Source organism: Rhipicephalus microplus, unplaced genomic scaffold, assembly GCF_043290135.1.
Source record: "Rhipicephalus microplus isolate Deutch F79 unplaced genomic scaffold, USDA_Rmic scaffold_14, whole genome shotgun sequence".
Taxonomy (NCBI): Eukaryota; Metazoa; Arthropoda; class Arachnida; order Ixodida; family Ixodidae; genus Rhipicephalus; species Rhipicephalus microplus.
Window position 1 is genome coordinate 33,224,892 of NW_027464587.1, and position 22,525 is coordinate 33,247,416.

Genomic DNA, 22,525 nt, shown 5'->3' on the forward strand with positions numbered 1-22,525 from the left:
ACAGGTAAACAGCACAGTAAATGTTTTCACCGAATTGTCTCCCTTTACAAAAACTGTACCAGCAAAGTCTACGCCCATGACTTCAAATGGGTGACACTTTGAGACTGTCGATAACAAGCGGGGACACAGGAGCTGAAGTGGTTTTTAATGGAACCCGCGCACACACATTGCACTGGCCAAGAATATTTAAGACATTATTGACCACGCATAAATCAAAGCTCATCACTCAACGCTGTGAGTGCAACACCGACACCACTGTGCAGAAGACGTCGATGTTCGCTGTCTACGGAGAAGTGTGTGCAATGATGATCTGTGGGTAACACTATGGGGCATTTCACATTTTCCGACGCATCAACGTTGTGTAGGCGAGACTTGATCCTGATGATGCCCTTGTTATCCACGAAAGAGTGAAGGTCTCGTATGGCTGACGACTTGTCGAGAGCTTTGTTCGTAGTTAGGGCCACAATTTCATTTTCAAAGCTTTGTGCTTGCAAAGTGCTTATCCACCTTTCTTCGCTTTCAGCGATTTCTGAGCCAACAGAGGTCCTTCTCTTCTCTTATTAAAATTTGCTTGGCAGTTGTGAAGGAGCCCCTTCTCCCAAGCCGTGATTCGAATGACCTTCTTCCAGCGCCTTTGTTTAGTGTCCTCAAATAGAGAGTCCAGCGTACTGTTCTGTGCGACTAGAACCACGTTGTCTGTGGGGTATTTTTTTTCCTTAAGTAACGTTTCAGCTTAGCTTTCGAAGTTCTCATCTTGTTTCGCTCATGTTTCTTGAGGCATAATTAGCCATTCGAGGGCAAGCCACCATAGTGAGTTCTTGCTAAGGCACTGGGCTGACACTACTCTTATTAGAAAATCAGCTGGGGTGACTTTCCCTCCGCAGTGAACCCAGCGGCTAGGATCAATGCGTTCTTGAATTTCTATCTCCCCGCTGTAAACAAAGGTTTTACACTTGGTGCGTGACGACCGAATGAAGCATAGGCAGATGTTAGAATCAGTGCAGCTAAAGTATTCGTCGCATTTCTGTAGCATCTCACGTAGAAAGGTTACTATCCGCGCATCCAGGCAAGCCCCGAGGAGTTCAAGACGTGGTAACATCGATCTTTTGATAGGAGCGACCCGAGTTTTCGCGAGCAGCTGTTAGACATAGATGCTTTCTGATTCATCCTCATCCCTTAAGTATGCAACGACACCGTATGCCTGCGCACTTGCGTCAGAGAAGACATGAAGCTAAATGTGAGCTTCGTCCGTGTTGACTTTTAGGGGCGTAGCTCCTTATGGCGTGGCTAGTGCGTCCTTCGTAGTACGAAACCACCAGTGACACATACCCGAAATAGCGGTCCTTACGATTTTGACCTCCAAGGTGGTTCCGGTGAGAGATTTCTTCTGTGCGTCGTTGAACAATAAAAGATAGTGCTCAATGCACATGTTAATGGCTGCTAAGGGGGAATGAGAGACAGGAGCATTCGGCCTTTAGGTAACGCGCACGCTGCGATCCCCATTAGCAGCTATTGGCATGTACATTGAGCACGATCTGACAAGAAAGGGTTGCTACGTTATACTCGCTGGGTGTAACCTCCTTGGTTTTAGAAAGGTTCAGCAAGCGTTGAACCGCATGGCCATGAATACATTGAACTAGTATATACCATGAACTCGAGGTGGTTAAAGGTGGGAAGTAAACCCGAAGCGCAAGCCGTAAGAAAGTGTTCTTGTGCCACCACCCGTTTAGTCCTTGATATGTCCGCTGGATGGCGGTGCTTCTATATGAAAAATATATGATGAAAATATGCGAGATGGTGGTACTTGGAGTGCTGAATAGATGGACGAACGGACACACAGACAGATGCATGGATGGACGCATGAACGGACGCAGGCGCGGATGCCTGGACGAACGCAGGGACGGACGCACGAACAGACGCACGCACGGACGGGTGGATGGACGCATGGACGGTTACACAGATGTACGCAGGAACGGACGGAAGCAAGAACGAATGGACGAACGAATGGTTCGCCCACTCCCCATCATTCACTCCGTGGATATGCTGCCATTTTTTTTTCAGTGAACTCCTCTCCAAGCTTAAATCTCTTATGCCTTCAACTTCTGACGTAAACATCATCAACTCATCTTCGAAAGCCTTAGGAAGTGGCACGTCCCAATTTATTCCTTGCTTCCGAATTTCTTGAAACAAGATCTTAGCTCTGATGGTGAATGAAGACAAAACTCCCAACGGGTCGAAAATTGTCGATGTAGCTTGGATGTAGCGACAATTTTCGACCCGTTGTGATTTTGTCCGCTTTGTGGATTTTTCGTTCTTGGCCTGCAAGGGACTCTTATCGGCGTGCCCCGCCGACGCGGTCCGCGTCCTGCAGGAACGCAAGAGGTGTCTGTGTGCGCCGCAAGAAACGTGCATCAGCGTCGCTGGGACACACAGCCAGCGTTGTCTGCTGCAATGCTTTCACAATGGCGGCAGACTGTAGTTCGCGTCCGCGGCGCAAGGGGCACCCTTTTTGAGAAGGGTCTATATACAGGTGCTTTCTGGCCTCACACACCTTCCTAGCAGGATTATTCGGTCAATAAATAGACAAATAAACATTGTATGTAAATATAGTAATAAATTAACAAATTATTCACACTAACAGAGTGCTCATGTCACTTTGCGTGTACTATTTCGGGCCAGTTACCAGACTGTCATAACTGCTAACAAAAATTGGGGGACCCTTAAGCTTCGCCTTTAAGAGTTGAACGCAATAGCGAAATCCGACTCCTAGTGCACCCTTCAACTGCTAAGTGCGCAATTATTCATATGTTTGCTACATACAAATGCACGCACGCAAACACGTACGCAGTAGATTGGACCAGCGTGCTCTATTATCGCCAAATGGGCTCATTTTCGTCGTGACACCTGTCAGACAAAAAATGTTAAAGGGCCCTGAAACACTTTTTCAAGTAACCATGGAATTAATTTACTGGAAAAGCTTATTGCCTCACGAATTCAACGCCGCGAAAGTTTTAAGTATCCGTCCAGTGCGAGTGGAGTTACAAAGGTTTGTCGCATGCTGCAATTGCATTATCTCTTCTCTCGTCCCGCCGAAAGCGCTGGGAGCTAAGCAGGGAGGTGTGGAAGGGCAAAGAAACTACCGCGCCTCGTGACCTTGGGCACTTTTTTCTTAGAATGGGCGGCTTTCCAGTGTGACTGCGCACGCACGCTTGGACAAGTAGCTGTCTCCCGTGGCTATCTCGGTAACTTGACTTTTCGGTCACAGACGATTTTTGGCTCACAACCAACGAAGCCGGCGCCGGCGGTGGGTTTTCTGTGACACGAGCTCTTTAAGGCTATCGCGTTAAATTTTTTACTCTTGTCGTAATCGAATGTGTTTGAGGAAATTGAGGTACAGAGTAAGCGGCAAGTCATTCGACGGCGCTTGTATGCATTACAGTGATGACTGCGCTGGTTATTTACTGATGTCAGTTGTTTACTACTGACATTAACTGTATTAACTGACATTAACTGACGTTAACTGACATTAACTGACATTAACTGACATTAACTGACAATAACTGTAAACATTCATAGAGGAAAAGATAGGCGGCGTTGTTTCTCGTGCGCGCATATGCATTCTGAGGGGCAGCCATTTGCTAAACTATCCTACAATTATTCTGTAAATTGCTAAAAATTGCATGGATACCCTTATTACAACCTATTTTACGCTATCAAAAAGTTTCATCCTGGGATTCACCCACTAAGCTATTCTATTTCAAGGCTATTTCAATATAATTTATTTTTGTTTAAATGCCGCTTCTTCGAAAATATAGGTTGAGTCAACTTAAACGAAAACAGACGTGCTAAAAGTTTCATTGGTAACAGTATGAACCATGCTGTGATAAACTGTGTCGTTTAAGAAAACCAGTAACGTGTTGCGCGTTTTTCTACCTGCACTGATAAATAGGCAATGTATAAAACTTTTTCCTGAAGCATTTTAGCTTTTTTGTATGCAGTGCTAATGTTGTACGGTTTTTTTTTACCTCTAGCTGTCTTGCGAAGCTTCAGTCAATATCGTCATATTTATATGACACCGAAAAACCGCTTACATCAACTTAACTGTCTCATGCACTTGTCAATGTGTTTTTTTACTGACAGTAATGAGAATTATAAGAGCCAGAGGCTGAATTCCACCAAGTTTTTTGTGCTAGCGCGTGCCACTGCTTTATTAACCGCAGGAAACAGAAAAGCCTGGAGTCATACCAATGTCAGGTGACGTGCCTTGTCCGGCTGAGACATGAGGTGCTACGCTTGCATGGCTTGGTGAGTGCCTCGAGCAATGTCCCTTAAACAACATCCCTCAAATTGTTTTTTTTTGTCGTATAAAGAAACCGACTTTACACAGATCCCTGGGAACTGTCCGCAGAGCTTGCTGAACGGTAATGTTAGGCGTGGTCACTATTCAAGGCATACTAGAGAAACATGATTTTCGGTTGAAGTCGAATTGAACGATTTGCCTAGAAAAACCTGGTTGTAATGAGATTCATCTAATTTAAAATGAACGTGAAAGGTAGGCAATAATCAATGAAAGTAAATCAAAAGGCAGGCGACAGAGAGACATCAGAATGCGATGGCATAGGTGATCAAGCATTGATTTGCGATTACAAAGAAAACATGGTGTTGTACAGAGGATGTGGCGTGTCGAAGTTACAGCCACTGGCTTGCTGTGATATCGCAAATGTTAACACGAGTCTATGTGTGGATAAATCATATCAGAGAAGTGTAATTAAGCTATCCAGCTCCTTGGTTTCAACAAGAGTTAAAATGAGGGCAATTCTTCAGCATTTCAAAAAAGCACCTCAAGACACCACTGCTGTGAATAACAAGAGATGATTATCATATGGTGGTTTTGGGACGTTAAACCCTACATATCAATCAACTAGACACGATTGCGCAAAAAGCAGTGGCATTCTGCTGAAGTAGCTCATCGAGGTGTATGCCAAACGTTGGTATAAGTTCTCCTGAAATGAAGAAGAGTTGCTGAACTATTTAGCTTTATCTGAGAAAAGTAAGCACTTACTTTGTTTATATGCAACTAATGTTGCACGTTGCGCCACCATAGTTTTGTAGGTAGAGTAGTTGCTTTGGCGTCCACGTTTATGGACTCTGGGCCGCCAAAATTCTTGTGACAAGTCAATAAAATGTTGCATGGCAGCAGAACCAGTGCTTCAGTGCCTTGCGGCTCTATGCAACAAGTTATGTAAAAATAAGCTTAAGCACGCGTTTTAGACGTTGTGTTTGATGGTTTTTTTTTTGCTTCATTGAACACGCTGACTGTAGTAATTTGGACATATATGCCATAATTTTGGAGTTGCGAAGCAGAAGCGAATGCTCTCTTGAGAAATCAGCTTGCAAAAGGCATCATGGACAATGCTGCTGATAATATCAAAAATATTAAAGATTATTCAATTCGTGCAAAAAGCTGTGGGTGTTCACAAAGGTGATCAACGAACATAATGTTGGTGATATGGACGTTGAAGGCAAGCAGAGCTGCAAAAATAACCTATGCAAGAAAGTTCACTTTTACAGCTGGATTCTGCATGGAATACAAAGGCACAATGACTAGAAATGACACCATGTGCCGCTAAATGCGTAATGAATGTAAAGGCAGCCCACTAACGATGAAGTCTACGCACAGGCGTCGTGGTCTCTGAAAACTGGGTTTACATAAACTGATAGAGGTCTTCATACTACAGTGAACGCGAGCGGGCTACCCACGTAAGAGTATTTACTTGAACCAGTGCTCTTCAGAAAAAAAAAACATGTTTACAAAAGTCGCAGACGCATAGGCACCTAAAAACAACAACAATAATGCTTTGAAATTGTTATTTCGATATGAATGTTTGTATGTCGGGTCGCAATTTTATTGCACCGAGTAAGAAAAGCGGGAAAGACGAATGAATGGAAGACACAACAATCTGTTTTCTGCCTCCACTTATCGGTTACGGATTCGCGGCTGATTTTCAATATGAGTTAACAAAGAGTACTCCATCGATTCAGCGATTCGCAAATATTCATGCAGTGATAACGTAGAGTAAGCGGCGTTTGCACAGGATTCCTCTTCTTCTCACACATGGTAAGCAATTTTCTACGTGTGCTTTCAGCTGCAGAAGCAGGAGCATGCAATGCAGGCCTTACGGAAAGAAAACTGCAGACTTCAGTCCAGACTTTCCCGAGGCAAGTGACTGTTTTACGATGTAAGCTTGAAAACAAAAACTAAAAGAAGACAAAGAAAGATGGCTGAACGATACCGGAAAAGCACTAAGTTTGATCGAAACTAAAACTTTGCTTTTGCAATCGACAGTGCAAGAATTGAAGAATTGTGCAATATTAGAGAAAATAAAAACGAGCAGGCGGCAATTATCAGTTAAGAGTAATTGGCCACGACGACCACAAGTTCTTACAGGAATCGCATCAAGTGTTGTAACGTGCTCGTTAAAGAACACCAAGTGAACGAAATTCGGCAGCCCTCCATTGCGGCGTCTCAAATGACTTGCTGATAAAGGTCAAATATTAAATTTCTGACCTGTGTCTCAAATGCATCGTGTGGGCCCGGGTTTGTTGCTATGCAAATATAAATGAACTGCTTCAGCTTAACGGTGACCTTCACGAGCCAACTTTTGCTTCTGCCAGTTATTCCTGTAAGTAAGGTGTACCTCAGCACGAAGGTTTTATTCTCGTCTGTGGAAGCAAATATTGCGTTAAGCAACTGCAAATAGTCTGAGCTTCAAAATTGGGTAAACATTGTCTAACATGAAATACTTAATGAATAATGATGACAATCTTTTTAAACAAAGTTTGCTTGAGCACGTCATGAAAACTAGTCATATATCTTAAAAATAACGATGTACGCTCATCGTTCCTTTTCAGCTGAGAAAAAGTCTGCACGATCACTCATCGAGACCTTGGAGAAGGAAGCGGCCGACTTCGAGCGGCTCTGCAACCTGGGACAGCAGCTCCAGCAACCAGCAGGCCCAAACGCTTTGCTGGAGTCACGGGCGAAGCTGCGTGCCGCGTTTCGCTGACTGAATGAGTGCAACATAATTTTTGAAAACAGAATTAATAAGGAGGCCACAGGATCCTGCGAAGATTCATGTCGTTGCATGTGTCACACAAGCCACGCCAGAACAACATATTTTTGCGTAGCTGTAGTTTTTATTAACCATATGTTTCTTCCACACCCGCGTCGTTGAACGTCGCCATCAGGATCCAAGCCTCGGCGCGGTAAAATGTATTGCGCTCATGATGATTCATTTTGAATGCTTTTAAAATTCTTCAATATTCGGGACACATTGGTACAAATGTAAGCGGCTGCTTGTGGCTTTTATATTTCGTCTGCCTCAAAGGATATTCGGAATGTGGCGAGGTGGGCAGTGATGTCAGTTGATTATGACTCGTACAGCGTCTGACTGATTCACAAATTAATCCACGCACTGTGTTCTGCGTAACCAACACTTCAGTTTAAGGCGCATGCGTTAAACTGTTAAAAATTGGGGTAAACTCGATCTTCATATTTTGCTTTATACTTCCTAAAGGAAAACTCAGCGCCACTGTTTCCCTTTTCCTATCTTCACGCCTCATCACAGTGTAGCAGTGGAGACTCCAACGTTGGGCTGGCATCGCATACTTGCAGGTTGAAGTTACTGAAGCGCAGCACAGCTCTAGAGGAATGAAAAATTACACCATCTCCCACTAAAGAAAACCATCAATAGCAAGCAAAGCAGCGCATGGGTCGACATGAAGTTCCGTTCATAACGGGCACCTTCCCCGACGTGAACGCCTCCTTTCATAGCACAGCATGAATTCACTCTAATTTCTGTTGCTCTTACTTGTATCGTACTCATGTTGAAGCACGCATCTCGGGTTCATCGTCAAGTCAGGCGGGAGTGTGTGGGTTCGTCTCGCGGCTGCAGAATCTCGTTCTCCGACACCATCTTGTGAATGCTGAGAGAGCATAAAGGGCAGGGACCACAGCCTCTAACTCCGCCACTTACGCAGGCCCGCTCGCGCTTGCGCGTGCCAGTACGTTCTGCCTAGCAATCAACGCGTTGATTCATCACGCGTATGTAGAATTTCACTGCCCGATGGCATCACGTGATTGTTGATTGTAAAGGGGAGAAGCCACAGCGTCTTACCCAGCCCCTCATACAGGCCGAAACGCGCAAGCATGTAAGCGCGTTTCGGCAGTGCTTGAGGCAGCTGTTGCGCATGCGCAACACGCCGCGCACGAAGTTGAACTTTGCAATAGGCTGCTTCGCATCTAAAACGTAATGCCACCTGCCGTACATATGTATGTGACTGAAGAAATGGATACAAAACGGTGAAATGGCGGAAGAAAGCAGCATCTGAAATTACTTTCGTCTCCATAGTTATTTTTCAGCGAAATAAAAACGTCATTAACTCCCCTTTTAATAAAATATGGCGCAGTCCCCTTCGTCCCAACCAATCCACCCTCTGATACTAGCCAATTTTCTTTTCTGATGAGTGGAGATGTAACAAGGTATTTGACTGGGCTAGTTGGTGATGATTTATAATAGCTCACAGCGCACTCGAGGACAAGCGCTTTTCTTCGCATGCCTCGTTTTGAGCTACAACGAGTAGAGAAAACACATACAGGTAGTATGGCGTTACTTGAGGAACGTTTACACGCACCATGGGAATTGAGCGTTTTTATTGAAATTTTAGAAGTTATTTAGTGCAACTTGTTTTCTTAACCCACCATCACGGTATAGGTGAGCGAGATGTGATAGAAAAGTGATGCTACGCGGTACTTGACGCATTCATGTAGCTATTTTAGCATCCTGGTGGTCGAGCAGAAGTATATTTCAGGGTAACAACACCCTGTTTGCTGGGTTATGCAGAAAAACAAACAATAAAACGTACTGGTGCGTAGAATCGTTCCGCGTTACAGTAAAGTGCAGGCTCTTAATAGCCTTTATCTGCGCTGAATTTAAGAAATGCCTAGCAGTGTTGAACAGATAAACAAACAGTAATTAAGATGCAAAAGCAATAAACGGATTTGTTAGCAGTGTAGGCAGTGTGCAAAATAAGCACACGGTTTCTGTAAGCTACATACATAGTTTCATTTAGTGTATCCATGCAACATGAGTACATCGTTGTTATTATGTGGACCATACTTGCTTAGCAACGTTAATAAAGTAAGAGTTTGTGATATCTCAAAATCTAGTGACCTGCAGCTCCTCTTTCTGCGGCATGTGTTCTTGCGAGCTGTGTTTGTGAAACCTGTTAGACATTGTACAAAGGTTTTCATGCAACCATTACAATTCCACTACCTTAGCTGCCTACACGCGAAAGCTCTACTGTTTCAGAATATTTTGAACAAATCAAGCTACAAGCTACGTTCATTTGCAGTCGAGTAAATACCTTAGTGTGAGACTGAAAAATGGCACTTTTTCATTCGGATATTGCATACACTCCGTAAAAGAGCTTCCTGTGAAGCTTTTCCAAGTATTCATGTTATTCGTTAACGCCCCCTTGAGTGCTTTGCTCACTTATGACATGTTCAAGCTTCTCCAGATGGGGATTAAGAAACCGTCAGAAAAAATAGTGTCGCTGTTCGACTAGAAAGATATTTCACAACAATGTTAAACGCATAGACTCGGGGGGAAAATGCGAGATGAAAGAAGCCACAGCTTTAATTGCCGTAAAGGCGAAGCAGTCAACGCGATAGCAAGAAATTTGAATAACACGCAAAGAATGGCAAGTAGATCAAAACGTGCCCCGTTTTGCTCACGGACAAATGACACATGAAACGTACTCACAGGTACAGACGAACGAGATTAAGCGTCTCAGTTGTTACTTCGCTATGTTTGAAAAGCGTGCCCTTTTCGCAAACGGAGACTTTGCAGTCAGTGCAGTGACCTTTGTGCGCCCGGTAACTACAACACATAGAGCTTCATACAATAATACCTAGAGAGTAATCTGGCGCTGCGATCACGTAGCTTCATGCAAATAATGGTAAGTACAGGCTTCGGATTGAATAGGGTTAGCTAGCGAGCTGTGTACAGACTTCTTTTTACAGTTTCATTCTTTGCGAAGCGCGGGTAGTGGGATGCGGTAAAAAGCACTGAATCAGCGCATTTGTTATACAAAGAGGGTGAATACCACTAGGTTTGAAGTTTGCTGTGACGTTGGAGCTTTACGAGTCGTATTTGACATATTAATCCAATCCTCGGTGCGCAGAGATGTATAGCGTACGTCTCATGCCAGTGCAAAATATTGCATCGAGTTCATATTTTTTCACGAATGCGTCTTTCCTAAACTCGCTTGAAATCAACTGCAATACAATGACGAAGCTAAGTAGACTCACTGTCACGCTAGGCTGACTCGACTTCACAACAGAACCAGAGGTGCGTTGTGGGCAGACCACTTGAACAGACGCAACTAGCATTGCAGCAGACGAAACGTTAAGCGTTTCTCACTTAATACTGTACTCTTATTTCCATAAATAAATAATTCGTACTTTCGAGAAGAAAAGAGCATGTTTGTTTTCAAGCGTTGTAAAAAAATAATTCATTAAACCTCGATGGCAAATCTAGAACGCAATGGCAGAGAAATTCATGCCCTGATGATTAAATTTGCCCTGGTTTCATTTTTGCTGCCTCATCACAAGAACTTTTTTGCTGTGAAGTTTACCTACAAACAAATAAAGCAAGTTTCAAATAAATTGAAGTTCATATCAGTTTGTTTTACAGGCGAAAAAGAAGCGTCGCGGATTTCAAGAACGTATATCGTCTGAAGCGGATCCGAAGCCTGTACTTCCTATGATTCTCATGGGGTACAGGCGCTGCTGAAGGAGCCACGTAACCCTAGCGCCAGATTCCCCTCTTAATTATTATTGTATGAAACTATATTCTACAGCAGCATCGTTAAGGTAAAAGCCCAAGGCGCATGATTCTTCCCACTGCGAGGATAAGCGCGCGCACGCATGGCCGTCTACCCCCGCCCCTACGCTGGGCAAAGTACGCGTGGGAGATGAACGCATTATCGCGCGTCACTGCGTCGTGACGATCTGGTGACGGGCGATCATTGCGCATTCTCACTCGAAGTGCTGAAAACACGATAGCTCGCCCTATTTCGCCGTCCGCAGCGGCAAGTGGTAGATATTGATACGTGTATGGAATTGTCGCTCCAGCACAAGCACTGAAATGACATCCAATAGGAGGAAGATGACAATGTGCTTGTTGTGGGTTGGACTCTCAAGCTCCCCCGTTGGCCTGCATGACAGTGCACTCTGTACAGTATTTGGAAACCTGGTGTCGACGAATAAATCTTCCCCGTAACATCTTTTGGTGGAAGGTGCGGCGTGTTCTCGCAACCCGGCTCTGGAACTCCGCAGTGGACGCCACCTTTGTCCAGCCGCAATGCCTGAAACCGGCACTCGGGCCTCGCAATACTCGCCGGCTCTATCTCCTGTGATTCCACCCCATTTTCTCGACCCTGGAACGTTTTGCGGTACGAACAGAACAGATATCGAAGAATGGCCTGCATTATTCGAGCGCGTCAGCAAGCGCTGCAGCTCGGACGAGAGGCTTATGCTGGCAAATATTCTTTTCTACCTGCGGGGTATGGCACGCGCCTGGTATGAGACGCATGAGGAAGATTTAACCAGCTAAGACGTGTGCAAGCAGAAGCTCCGCGACTTGTTCGGTCGGTCAGTTGCACGCCAGGCAGGAACTCACTTCACGTGTTCAATCATCGACGGAGTCGTACGTCGCGTACATCCAAGGCGTACTGGCACTGTGCCGAAAGACTGGCAAAGACATGAAGATCAGCAACGTGTTGAAAGGCATTGCTTACGATGCTGTCAACATACTTATGTGTAAGAACTGCACCACTGTCGACTCCACCATATCCGAATGCCGACGATTTCATCAGGCTAAAGCCAGGCGAACAACCCATCGCTTCACAAGACTTCTGAACACCGCTGCGACTTCCTCCTGCGAGGATTCTACAACGCCCCGTTTACTTGCCCCTCCTGCCAATATCGCAAGGATTGTTCGCCAGGAGCTGGAGGCCATGGCACTCGCTTTCTATCAGCCCCCTGCGCAAGACAACGGGGCAACAGTCTCGCTTATTCAAGCCGTCGTACGTCAGGAGTTTGCCAACCTGGGCGAACAGGTTCCCCAGCCCAGCAGGCACGTGCCGCAGCCCATGAGCACTCCCGTCCTCAACGCTGACCACAACGCTGCTCCACTTGTCGCTGCGGCAGCTTCGGCTCCCCGGTTTCCACCACGCTACCGAAATACATCTGAGTGGCGCACACAAGACGACCAACCCACCTGATTCTCTTGTTCTCGTGTTGGGCACATCTCCCGTCATTGCCGCCACAGATGTTATTCCCGGCCAAGCTTTCCTAATGACCACCGTCAGGATCGTGAACACTATTCGCAACCCGTTTTTCCGGATGACCACCTTCAGGACCCTTCACCTCGCCGTTCATCTCCACACTCCCGGAGAACTGTCATACGCTGACGTCGTCGCCCAAAGAAACTAGTCCAGCTGCTCGCCGTCACATCAGGGTTGCCCGTCGCGCTCCCCTCAACGCCGCCGCCCTCCGTCATCTGCCTATTCTGGTCATCCTCCGGGAAACTGACGAGTGCAGCTCCTGGAAGTGGCGCGGCGTTGACGACTCGGTCCGAAAACCCTCAACCGGCTACTAATTTAAGACGCAATTTACTTCGAGTTTTTCTTGATGGCCTTGCCGTTACTGTTCTGATCGACACTGGCGGTCAAATATTTTTATGAGTTCTGCGCTTTGATCTCGCCTGAAAAAGGCTCTCACACGTGCTATGTTCTCAACTGTTCGAGTGGCCAAAGGAAGCCGAACATCGGTGCTTGGCATGTGCACTGCACGCATTCCTGTTGCCGGCCACCACACTTCCGTTCTCCTTGCAGTCCGCGATGCTTGCCCACACGACGTCATCCTCGGAATTGCCTTCTCAATTGCCCACTCCGCCCTCATCAATCGTTCTACCGGCATCTTACGGCCTGAGTTGCCTTTGTGCACCAATTTCAATCCTCCAAGTCGCGCTCGCCTACGATCCGTGGAGTCTCTGCAGCTACCGCCTCAGGCTGCTATGTACGTTCCTATGTCACCCTTTTTGACCGTTCCTGATGGAGACTATCTGGTGGCTCCCCTGATTGATTCGATCCTTACACAACACGTCGCACTACCACATACCATAGTGCTAGTTACTGACAACATGACGCTACTTTCATTTCTGAACTTCTCTACGTCGACCCAAGTTCTTCCTCAAGGCATCACTTTAGCCGAACTTTCCACCCTAAATGAATGTACGATTTCCTCTTTCACCCCTGAGACTAAGACCTTGGCGAAACCTGTCATCACCCCGCAATATAAGACGTTCCTCCACAAAATGATCCAGGGACCTCTTACCTTCCCAATTGCAGCACTCCGGGATGTTCTATTTTCTTACCTGGATATCTTTGACGTCGAAGATCGCCCCCTGGGCCGCGCAAGCGCTGTATCCCACCGCATCGACACCGGCGACGCCAGTCCACTTCACAAACGCCCTTACCGTGTACCTCATGCGGAGCGCCAAGTTATTCAAAGGGAGTGTGAGAAAATGCTCAGCAAAGAGATCATTGAGCCTTCATCGAGTCCTTGGGCATTTTTCGTTGACTTAGTTAAAAAGAAGGACAACAGCTGGCGCTTTTGCGTTGACTATCGCCACCTGAATTGGATCACCAAGAAGGACGTTTATCCTCTGCCCTCCATCGATGATGCGCTCGACTGCCTCTACAGTCCCAAGTATTTCTCGTCCCTTGACATTCGATCTGGATACTTGCAAATTTCGGTCGACGACCGCAACCACGAGAAGACAGCATTCATCACACCTGACGGCCTTTACCAATTTAAGGTCATGCCTTTTGGGTTGTGGAAGGCTCCGGCTACTTTTGAACGTATGATGGACTCTTTTCTGTGTGGTTTCAAATGATCGACTGGCTTTTGCTATCTGGACGATGTAATCGTTTTCTCGCCTTGCTTTGAAAGCCTCGTCTTTCGGCAATTCTTAGCGTTTTTTGTTGCACTGGCCTCCAACTCAATTTGTCGATATGTGCACTTGGACGCTGGCAGATTAAGCAACTCAGCCACCTTGTTGACGCCGCTGGTGTTCAACGCGACCTTGACAAAGTCCGTGCAGTTCGTGAATTCTCGATTCCGCGTTCCATACAAGAAGTTCGCAGTTTTATTCGGCTCGGCTCATTCTTCTACCCTTTTGTCATCAACTTCGCGGATATTGCTAAGCCCCTCACGGACCTCCTCAAAAAGAATGTGGCCTTTTCTTGAGGTGAGGCCAAGAACACTTTTTTGCGTCGCTGATTACCGCTCTCACAACGCCACCTGTTGCTGGCTCCTTTTGATCCAGCCGCTCGAACAGAGCTTCGCACCGATGCAAGCGGCCATGGCATTGGTGCTATACTCGCTCAAATACAGAATGGCACCAACCGCGTGATAGCCTACGCTGGTCGCCTTCTGTCACAAGCGGAAAAAAATTATTCCATCACTGAGCGGGAATGCTTATCCCTCGTCTGGGCTATCACTAAATTCCGTCCGCACCTATACGGAGTTTCTTTCGCAGTCGTCACGGATCATCAAGCGCTTTGCTGGCTGTCACCACTTAAGGACGCTACGGGAAAACTCGGCCGATGGGCACTACGATTACAGCAGTACACGTTCTCGGTTGTGTATGAATCTGGAAAGCTGCAAAGCGATGCTGAGTGTTTATCCCGACACCCCGTTGGTCCATCTAACTCCACCGATTTGGAATTTGACGCCGGCGTTTTAGCCATCACTGACTTTGTCGACGTGGTGGATGAACAGCGCCGAGATCCATCGCCACTCTCCATCATTGACCGGCTTATATCGCACCATACTGACCATTCACTTGGAAGATTCTTACTCTAGGACAACATTGTGTAACGCCAGAAATTACTCCCCGACGGGGCGGAACTTTTACTCGTCGTACCACTGCTCAAGGGTGTTCCGCAACAATTTCACTGTGCTCCATTTTCAGGACATTTAGGCGTCTCCAGAACCTATGACCGTGTTCGACGACGAGTATTCTGGAAAGGTCTTTATCACTCCGTTCGCCGTTACATTGCACCTTGTGATTTCTGTCAGCGCCAAAAGAAGCCTACGACTCGCCCTGCCAGTCTCCTCAGCCTTTTGAAGTTCCAGTCGAGCCGTTTTATTGAGTGGGGTTGGACTTGCTAGGTTTCTTTCCCACTTCAACAACTAAAAATAAATGAATCGCAGGGGCCAAAGATAATGCCACTCAATATGCGATCACTCGTGCGGTACCAACCAGCTGCGCGACTGACGTTGCCGACTTCCTGCTCTACTTCCTGCTCTACTGCTCCAGCATGGCACTCCGTCCCACCTGCTCAGCGACCATGGTCGCTATTTTCTATCTCGTGTGCTTCATGATTTAATTCGATCTTGTGCTACCCGTCACAATTTCACCACATCTTACTACCCTCAGACTGACGGCCTTACGGAGAGCTTCAACCGCACATTGACAGGCATGATTTCTATGTATGTATCTAGCGACCATAATTATTGAGACTTAGCTCTGCCGTTCGTCACTTTCGCCTACAATTCGTTGCATCAGTAAACAGGCAGCAACTCACCATTTTATCTACTTTTTGGACGTCATCCCTTGCTGCCCTTCGACACCCTGCTTCATCTGACCAATCATCCTCCACTTTTGTACGCTCAGGGTGGCACTGGCGCGCTCGGTAGTTCGCGCTCGGTTATCGTCATCGCAGACAGCACAAAAGCCTATGTACGACCATCTGCATACGAACGCCGCCTTTCCTGTGAGCTCCCTTGTTCTCCTGTGGCTCCCATTTCGACGCGTTGGCCTGTGCAAGAAACTACTATCGCTATACGTCGGGCCCTACCACGTCTTACGTCAGATCACACCTGTGACCTACGAGATTTCCGCGACCACAAACTCATCAGCAGGTACACCCAGATTGGAAGTAGTCCACGTTTCTCGTCTTGAGCTCTACAACGCCGGCTTGGTCATTTAATAGGCAGCGAGACGGTGCCTTACGAGCCGGCGTGATGATACGTGTATGCAATGATTCCTGTAGTTCCATTGAGGTGTGAACTACTGAGTCAACGCTTCCTGGTATAGGTGTCTTCGTTCTACCACGAAGGAAATTGAATAAAGCACGTTTGTTATTTGATTTAGACAGGTACTCGAAATGTTCTTGGTCTTATTGCTCTTTCGCTCGCGATACAGTGCGTTTAAATGTTGCCGCAATAAACTGATAATCCTTCCAATTTTTGGACTCTGATTACATATAAGTCTTTTCCATGCAGCTTTTATTCTTCTATAGTCTCGTGTGCACTCATTATTCCACCATCTACTAGGTTGGGCACTTTTGGATAACGACGAAGCAATTACAAATTCTGAAGTGTTCTTGGAGATTTTTAAAGCGGTACAGACATTTCTGCCGAGGTCCTCATTTTGACCACTGGACACTGCCCTAATGTTGGAACGCAAGCAGTCTTTAATTTTTTGTAATTGATCAATGTTTTCTCTGTCCTTTAAATAGATTTCACAGCACATGAGATTTTAAAGTATACAGGAAGATGGTCACTGTTTGAAGAGAAATCAATTGTTTTCCAAGGCTTTATTGAAACAGTTGGGCTGCAAAACGTGAGATCTAATACCGATCGTGTCCGTCCGCGAATAAATGTAGGTTGTCTATTATTTAGGCAGGTAAAGTTTTTATTAATCATGCAATCCCACAGAAGAGTACCAGAAGGGTCTGTTCGAAATCCCCATGAAACATGATGTGAGTTGTAATCACCAGTCATAAGAAAATCATTTTTGCAATTAGCTAAGGAATTATCTAATTGTTTAGTATTCTGCAAACCCGTTGAAAAATATGCGTTTATAAGTGAAAAAGGGCGGTGCCCTGGTAGACAGAGGTCTATTGCCAAAATTTCACAGTCTGTGGACATAAGCTGAAAAGCTATGCTCGCTGTGCGGCAAAATTTATTCAAAACTAGTACAATTAGACCACCTCCTAGTAATGGACGGTCTAACGATAATATTCTAGGACCTTGTACGTGTGCTTCAATAGAGCAAAAAGCAACTAAAGCGCCTCTACAAATCATTTGAACTCAACAAAACTGAGCGACCACCTGTAGACTGCATGAGCTTCCCAAAGTGCGCTTCTGATTATGTGTATCTTTCTTCCATCTCTTCTTTCTCTTTCCTCTCCTGTACCTTTAATAATGAACGGTCTAACCGAAATGCTCTAAAATTGTTTAAATGATAATTCTTAACAGGGTTAAGCCAGGTTTTTTGTAATAAGATTATATCCGGATATAACTCATTGATTAACAAAGTAAGTCAGTAGAAGCAGAAATCAAAGACCTACTATTCCACTGTAGTACTTTCAAGGTATCTAGTTGACGAGCGAAACACTTCAGCAACGGCAGCTTCTAAAATACTCTCCTTAATAAGTGCACTGGCATTTTTGCTGCCCTTTTTAGGTCTTGTGTTTGGGCAAGGAGATTTTACAGGAGATCCAGTGCGCTTCTGACGCCTGAAATCTTGGCATACGTCCATTTCATTCTGATTCTCCGCGTAGGTCGACGTAGAAGGTACGGACAAAATTTGGGTTTTCTTTTCTCAGGATTGCCGCTGTGGGGCTGAATTCGGTATCTCTTCCACTGCACAAGGTGTCGACTTGGCTATCGGTACTGCTACTGCAGAAGACAGCTGAGTCATCTGTGAGCAAAACACTTGAGAGATGCACTCCCTTACGCTCGTAACTATGTGTTCCAGCGCTTTCGACATCGCCTCTTCTACTGCAGCCTCAATAAGATTCAGAATCTTCGTCTCACTTAGTTGTTCGTACCTCGACGCTACTCCGGCATATCCAAAGGCCCTATCCTTCACAACTGTTATTGCTTCTCGCCGTGAGCGACGACGTCTGTCCATGATTTCTAGGAGTTGCGTTTCATTGGACCTTGTGGTGCAGTTCAGGTAATCGGCCGCGTGATTTCTTGCACAGAGGCAGCACTTTTTGGTTTCGGCGAAGCACTCCTTCGATGGATGGGTATCGCCACAGATGCGGCAACGTGAATTCAATTTACAGCCTCCTGCACTGTGACCAAAACGCCAACAGTTTTGACATTGGAGAGGACGAGAAGCGAGACGTTCGACTCTGTAAATGAGCGGCCATATTTTCAACTCGGATGGACAGGAAGTGCCGGCAAAGTTAGCAATAACCGACTCAGTGGGGACTTCCTCCCCGTTAACTAATCGGTTGCATCGGTACACAGCTATGACCCCAGCATCAGACAGCTTTTCCAGAGTCTCAGCGGGCGTTAATCTAGAGTCGGCTCCTCGTACAATTCCCTTTGTGTACGCTAAATGAGCTGGGATAAATGCACTCACCGGGAGCGAAGCAAATGTCTTGCATTTTAGGATGTCAGAAACGCACGAAGGATCTGACGATCTGCATACCAAACCACATCTTCCGAACTGACGAACATCAAGTATCAGCTGAAAGTGCGGCGTCGTGGCCTGCAACTCCACCTGGATCGCCTTCGGGTTGTTGAGCCTAATAAATCCACCTCTCGAGGGCACCAGCGCAACAGCGATGCTGCCAACACCACTGCGGAAAAAATATTTCAGTGACAATTCATCATTAGGCAAGGAGGCTGACCAAGGGATGTGCCCTTGGCCAGAAGACAAATTAGACATTAGCACTAATTCGATTGCTTAAAGAAGTAATATGCAACGTCAGCTAGTTTCAACAGGTTAAATTCACCCAAAGCTCAGCCAAACCACCGTCCGAAAGAGTCCAAAGGCACCAGCTACTACAGGAACAGACTCGGACAGGTCACCTTTCTTTCTTGCTTGCTTTCGTGCTTTCTTTCTTGGTTGCTTGCTTGCTTGCTCGCTTGCTTGCTTGCTTGCTTGCTTGCTTGCTTGCTTGCTTGCTTTCTTGCTTGCTTGCTTGCTTGCTTGCTTGCTTGCTTGCTTGCTTGCTTGCTTGCTTGCTTGCTTGTTCCTATATGCGTTGGCTCAAACCCTCTATGGAGGATTGGCCATTAAACCGGTGGTTATTGTAAAGGGGAGAACAATTGATAAATTGTGAAGAAGAAAAAGTTATTCAGTCATGTAGTGATTATAAGTGGATAATAATAAGGCGTCTTACAAATAAGGTAGGTAAATAACTAATAAACAAAAGAAATAAACGGTTGGTAAGATCGAAGAACTAGAATTTCATTAGTTACAAAAGAGAAAACGGGAATTTAACAAGCAAACCTTCATGTGCCTCTGGGAAATTCACAAACTGCTACGCAGACGCTCCTGTTGCTGTGGCCAAGAGAAAAAGCCCCAAGAGAGAGAATATGTTAAAAATTAACGCAATGTTTATTTTCCTAATATAATTTTTAAATGTACTTTTTCCTTTGGCATGTGCATCGTTCGCAAATAAGAAAAAAAATGATCGATGTTTTCTGTCCCTTGACTTTATTGCAAAGGGGACACGGCACCTTATCAGACTTCTATAAATATAAACTACGAGGCGGAGTTCAGCATCAAAACTTTGTGATGCACACTTTCAATTTCCGAAAGGGGCACCATTTATTATTCCACGCAAAAGAACGATGACCGTATTCTTGAACTGGCAATCTAATTTTTAAGGAATCCTGGAGTAAAGACTATTTACGAAATCAGGATTGAGTGACAAAACTGCTATCAAGTACAATGGGCACTACAGGACCATCTAGAGACCACCACGCGTGAGTGTCGGTCATTTCATTTATATATGTGCCTCGGCGACCTGACCCCGCACAACCGCACTGTACTTAAGTATTTTGGGATAAAAGAAGCGAAAGCATTACAAGGGTAATACTCGAATGAAGAAGCTGAAGCTATGGGTCTACATACGGAATGTGAATCACTAACAATAACAACTGCTGAATCATTGACTAAAAGTTTTCTGAGGCGAAAATAATTGCTAAAAGCTCTGCTTCAAATATAGGAGTGTAATCTGGGAAACGCACTGATATTGACCAGGAGAGTGTCTCTGAGAAGTTGTCTGCTCCCGCTTACTCTTGACACATGGATGCATAGTATTAGTAAGACTGACAATCACCAATTGAAGTAGATGGTCTTCCAATACGCCTTTTAGACATCTGTTAGGTAGAAGTTTGGCATTATAAGGAAATATATCATCAAATTCAATTTTGTGTTTTGACAATGATTCATTTGAAACAATGCTGCGTATGTTAACGTTTAATGGTTCTAGCTGCTCTTCAGCAAACTTTCAGGTCTATGTACTCTAGACCATGGCTCATTAAAAATGTATTCGGGTCGGCAATGAATACAAACCGAGAATGTCTAATTGAGGAAGCATAAATTTTAAATACATTTAATGGTAAGCACGTGGAATCTAGAAGCTAGGGTGATGATTCGGACTTCTTGACATAACACTCTGATCGCAGTGAATTTCAGATCCCCATAAAACTTTCAAGAGCCCCTTGTTTTAAGATATCGAGGGGATTAATCTTATATGCCGCCCCCCCCCCAAGATATAAAACGCAGCCAAATCGCAGAATGGGGCGAACATACTTGCGGTTGATTGGTTGATATGCGGGGTTTAACATCCCGAAACCACCATATGATTATGAGAGACGGCGTATTGGAGGGGTTTGAAAATATCGACCACCTGGAGTTCTTTAACGTGCACACAATCTGAGCACACGGGCCTGCAGCATTTTTGCCCCCATCGAAAATGCAGCCCCCGCGACCGGGACTCAATCACCTGACCTGCGGGTCAGCAGTCGAGTAACTTAGCCTTTATACCACCCCGGCGGTGCAATTGAAACTTTGTCAATGAATATAAAACAATCTGTGTTGTAATGGTCATTGAGCCTTAGTCAATCGGTATTAAAATTTAAAATACAGTGCTGACACCATCTTAACTTCGAAGCCGCCAAGCGTATGAGTAGAAGACCAACACTCCAAGGCAAAAGGGTGTTAAAAGGGTGTGTGATTTGTCCTTTTGGGAACTAGTGGGGCTGCCACAACCATTATTTCCTTTTAGGACTAACGGTACCGGGTCTAACAGTTAGTCCCCACAGACGAGTTCAAGGAACTAACATTTAGTCCTCTCATTTACACCTTAGTGAGTAACCGTTAGTCCCACAATTCACCTCAAAGAGTAACATTTAGTCCTTATATTTGCACCTTATAGAGCAACTGTTAATCCCCACATTTACACCTTACCAGGCAACCGTTAGTCCTCACAGTTGCATCTTGCCGGACAAACGGTTGATCCACTCAAATACTCCAATCAGATGAACTTTTAGTCCCCAGTTCAAACATTGTTTCTTTTTCCGCGAGTCCCAATACTTTTTTCGCCTGTTTTTCTGCGCAGTGAGCGACAAATTGCGCAGAAAAGAACACGCGAAAAAGTAGTTAGCCACCTATGTGTAACTACTTTTGCAGTCACGGCAACAATGAAAGGCAAAAGTGAGACATCGAAATCTTTCATTTTGCTACATTCACATGAAGTTTCTCCATTCTGCTAAGTGAATTCATGGTGAAGTGTACAAGTCATGTCTCATTGTAACGTCTTGTTTACTCCTTGTGGAGCTCTTCCGACGGAAGCGATAGATGACAGGCATTGCAGACGCCAGTGCATGCACCCTTTTGCTTGCTGTGCTCCCACGGCTGCACGTACAATAACATAGTAAAAATAGTTCAACACACGTGACAGAATATGAAGATACACGCATATGACAAGTCCATACACGTTAATATAAAAACAAGCGTTCAAATATGACACACAAACAAATTTACCTTCACATCTCGCACAGTCCTTCTGAAGCTGTTCTGACAAAAGAGATGGAGGACAGGCATCGCAGACGCCAGCGCACAGAGTCTTCAGCATGGTGTGTGCCCACGGCTGCACAATAAGTATGTAAAATAGAGAGTCACACGTGACAGAGGATGAATATAAAGGCTTATGAGAAATACGGGCAAGGTGAAATGAAAACATACGTGAGATATGACATGCTGATAATTTCACCATGATGTCACACATCGTCAAAGATTCATTTCGATCCCCGTAGCGCAACAGCTTAGGAGCGGCGGCCGCAACCATGACTCCTTGAACCACCGTGCATCTAACAAGTCGGCGAGTCCTAAGCGAGCGATGTCGTTCAGCTCGAGCAAGCGAACGCGAGACCAAACACGGCGCTCCACGCGGAGTGTCTGCCGCCAGCGAACTTCAAACTTTCCTAACAGAGCGAGCAAACACTTGGCCGCCACCACGAACAGCGCCGAGCTGGTTTGAAGCTAGCGCCGGAGAAATCGGCGGTAATGCGGCCCTTTTCCACAAACTCGAGCGAGGGGTGTGCGCAAACGCCAGTCCGCCGCCGCGACCAACA

At 45.6% G+C, this 22,525-nt stretch overlaps 1 protein-coding gene across 1 annotated transcript in view; it reads left to right on the forward strand.

Moving 5' to 3' along the window:
- The window catches only part of LOC119180815 (uncharacterized), a 318,155-nt gene extending 311,034 nt beyond the window's left edge, over nt 1-7,121 (forward strand). Inside the window, exons 11-13 of the mRNA XM_037431955.2 lie at nt 4,221-4,305; nt 6,147-6,219; nt 6,913-7,121. Coding sequence (XP_037287852.2) covers nt 4,221-4,305; nt 6,147-6,219; nt 6,913-7,067 — 313 coding nt within the window. The 3' untranslated portion in view covers nt 7,068-7,121. The remainder of the gene's footprint in view (nt 1-4,220; nt 4,306-6,146; nt 6,220-6,912) is intronic.
- The last annotated feature ends 15,404 nt before the right edge of the window (nt 7,122-22,525 follow it).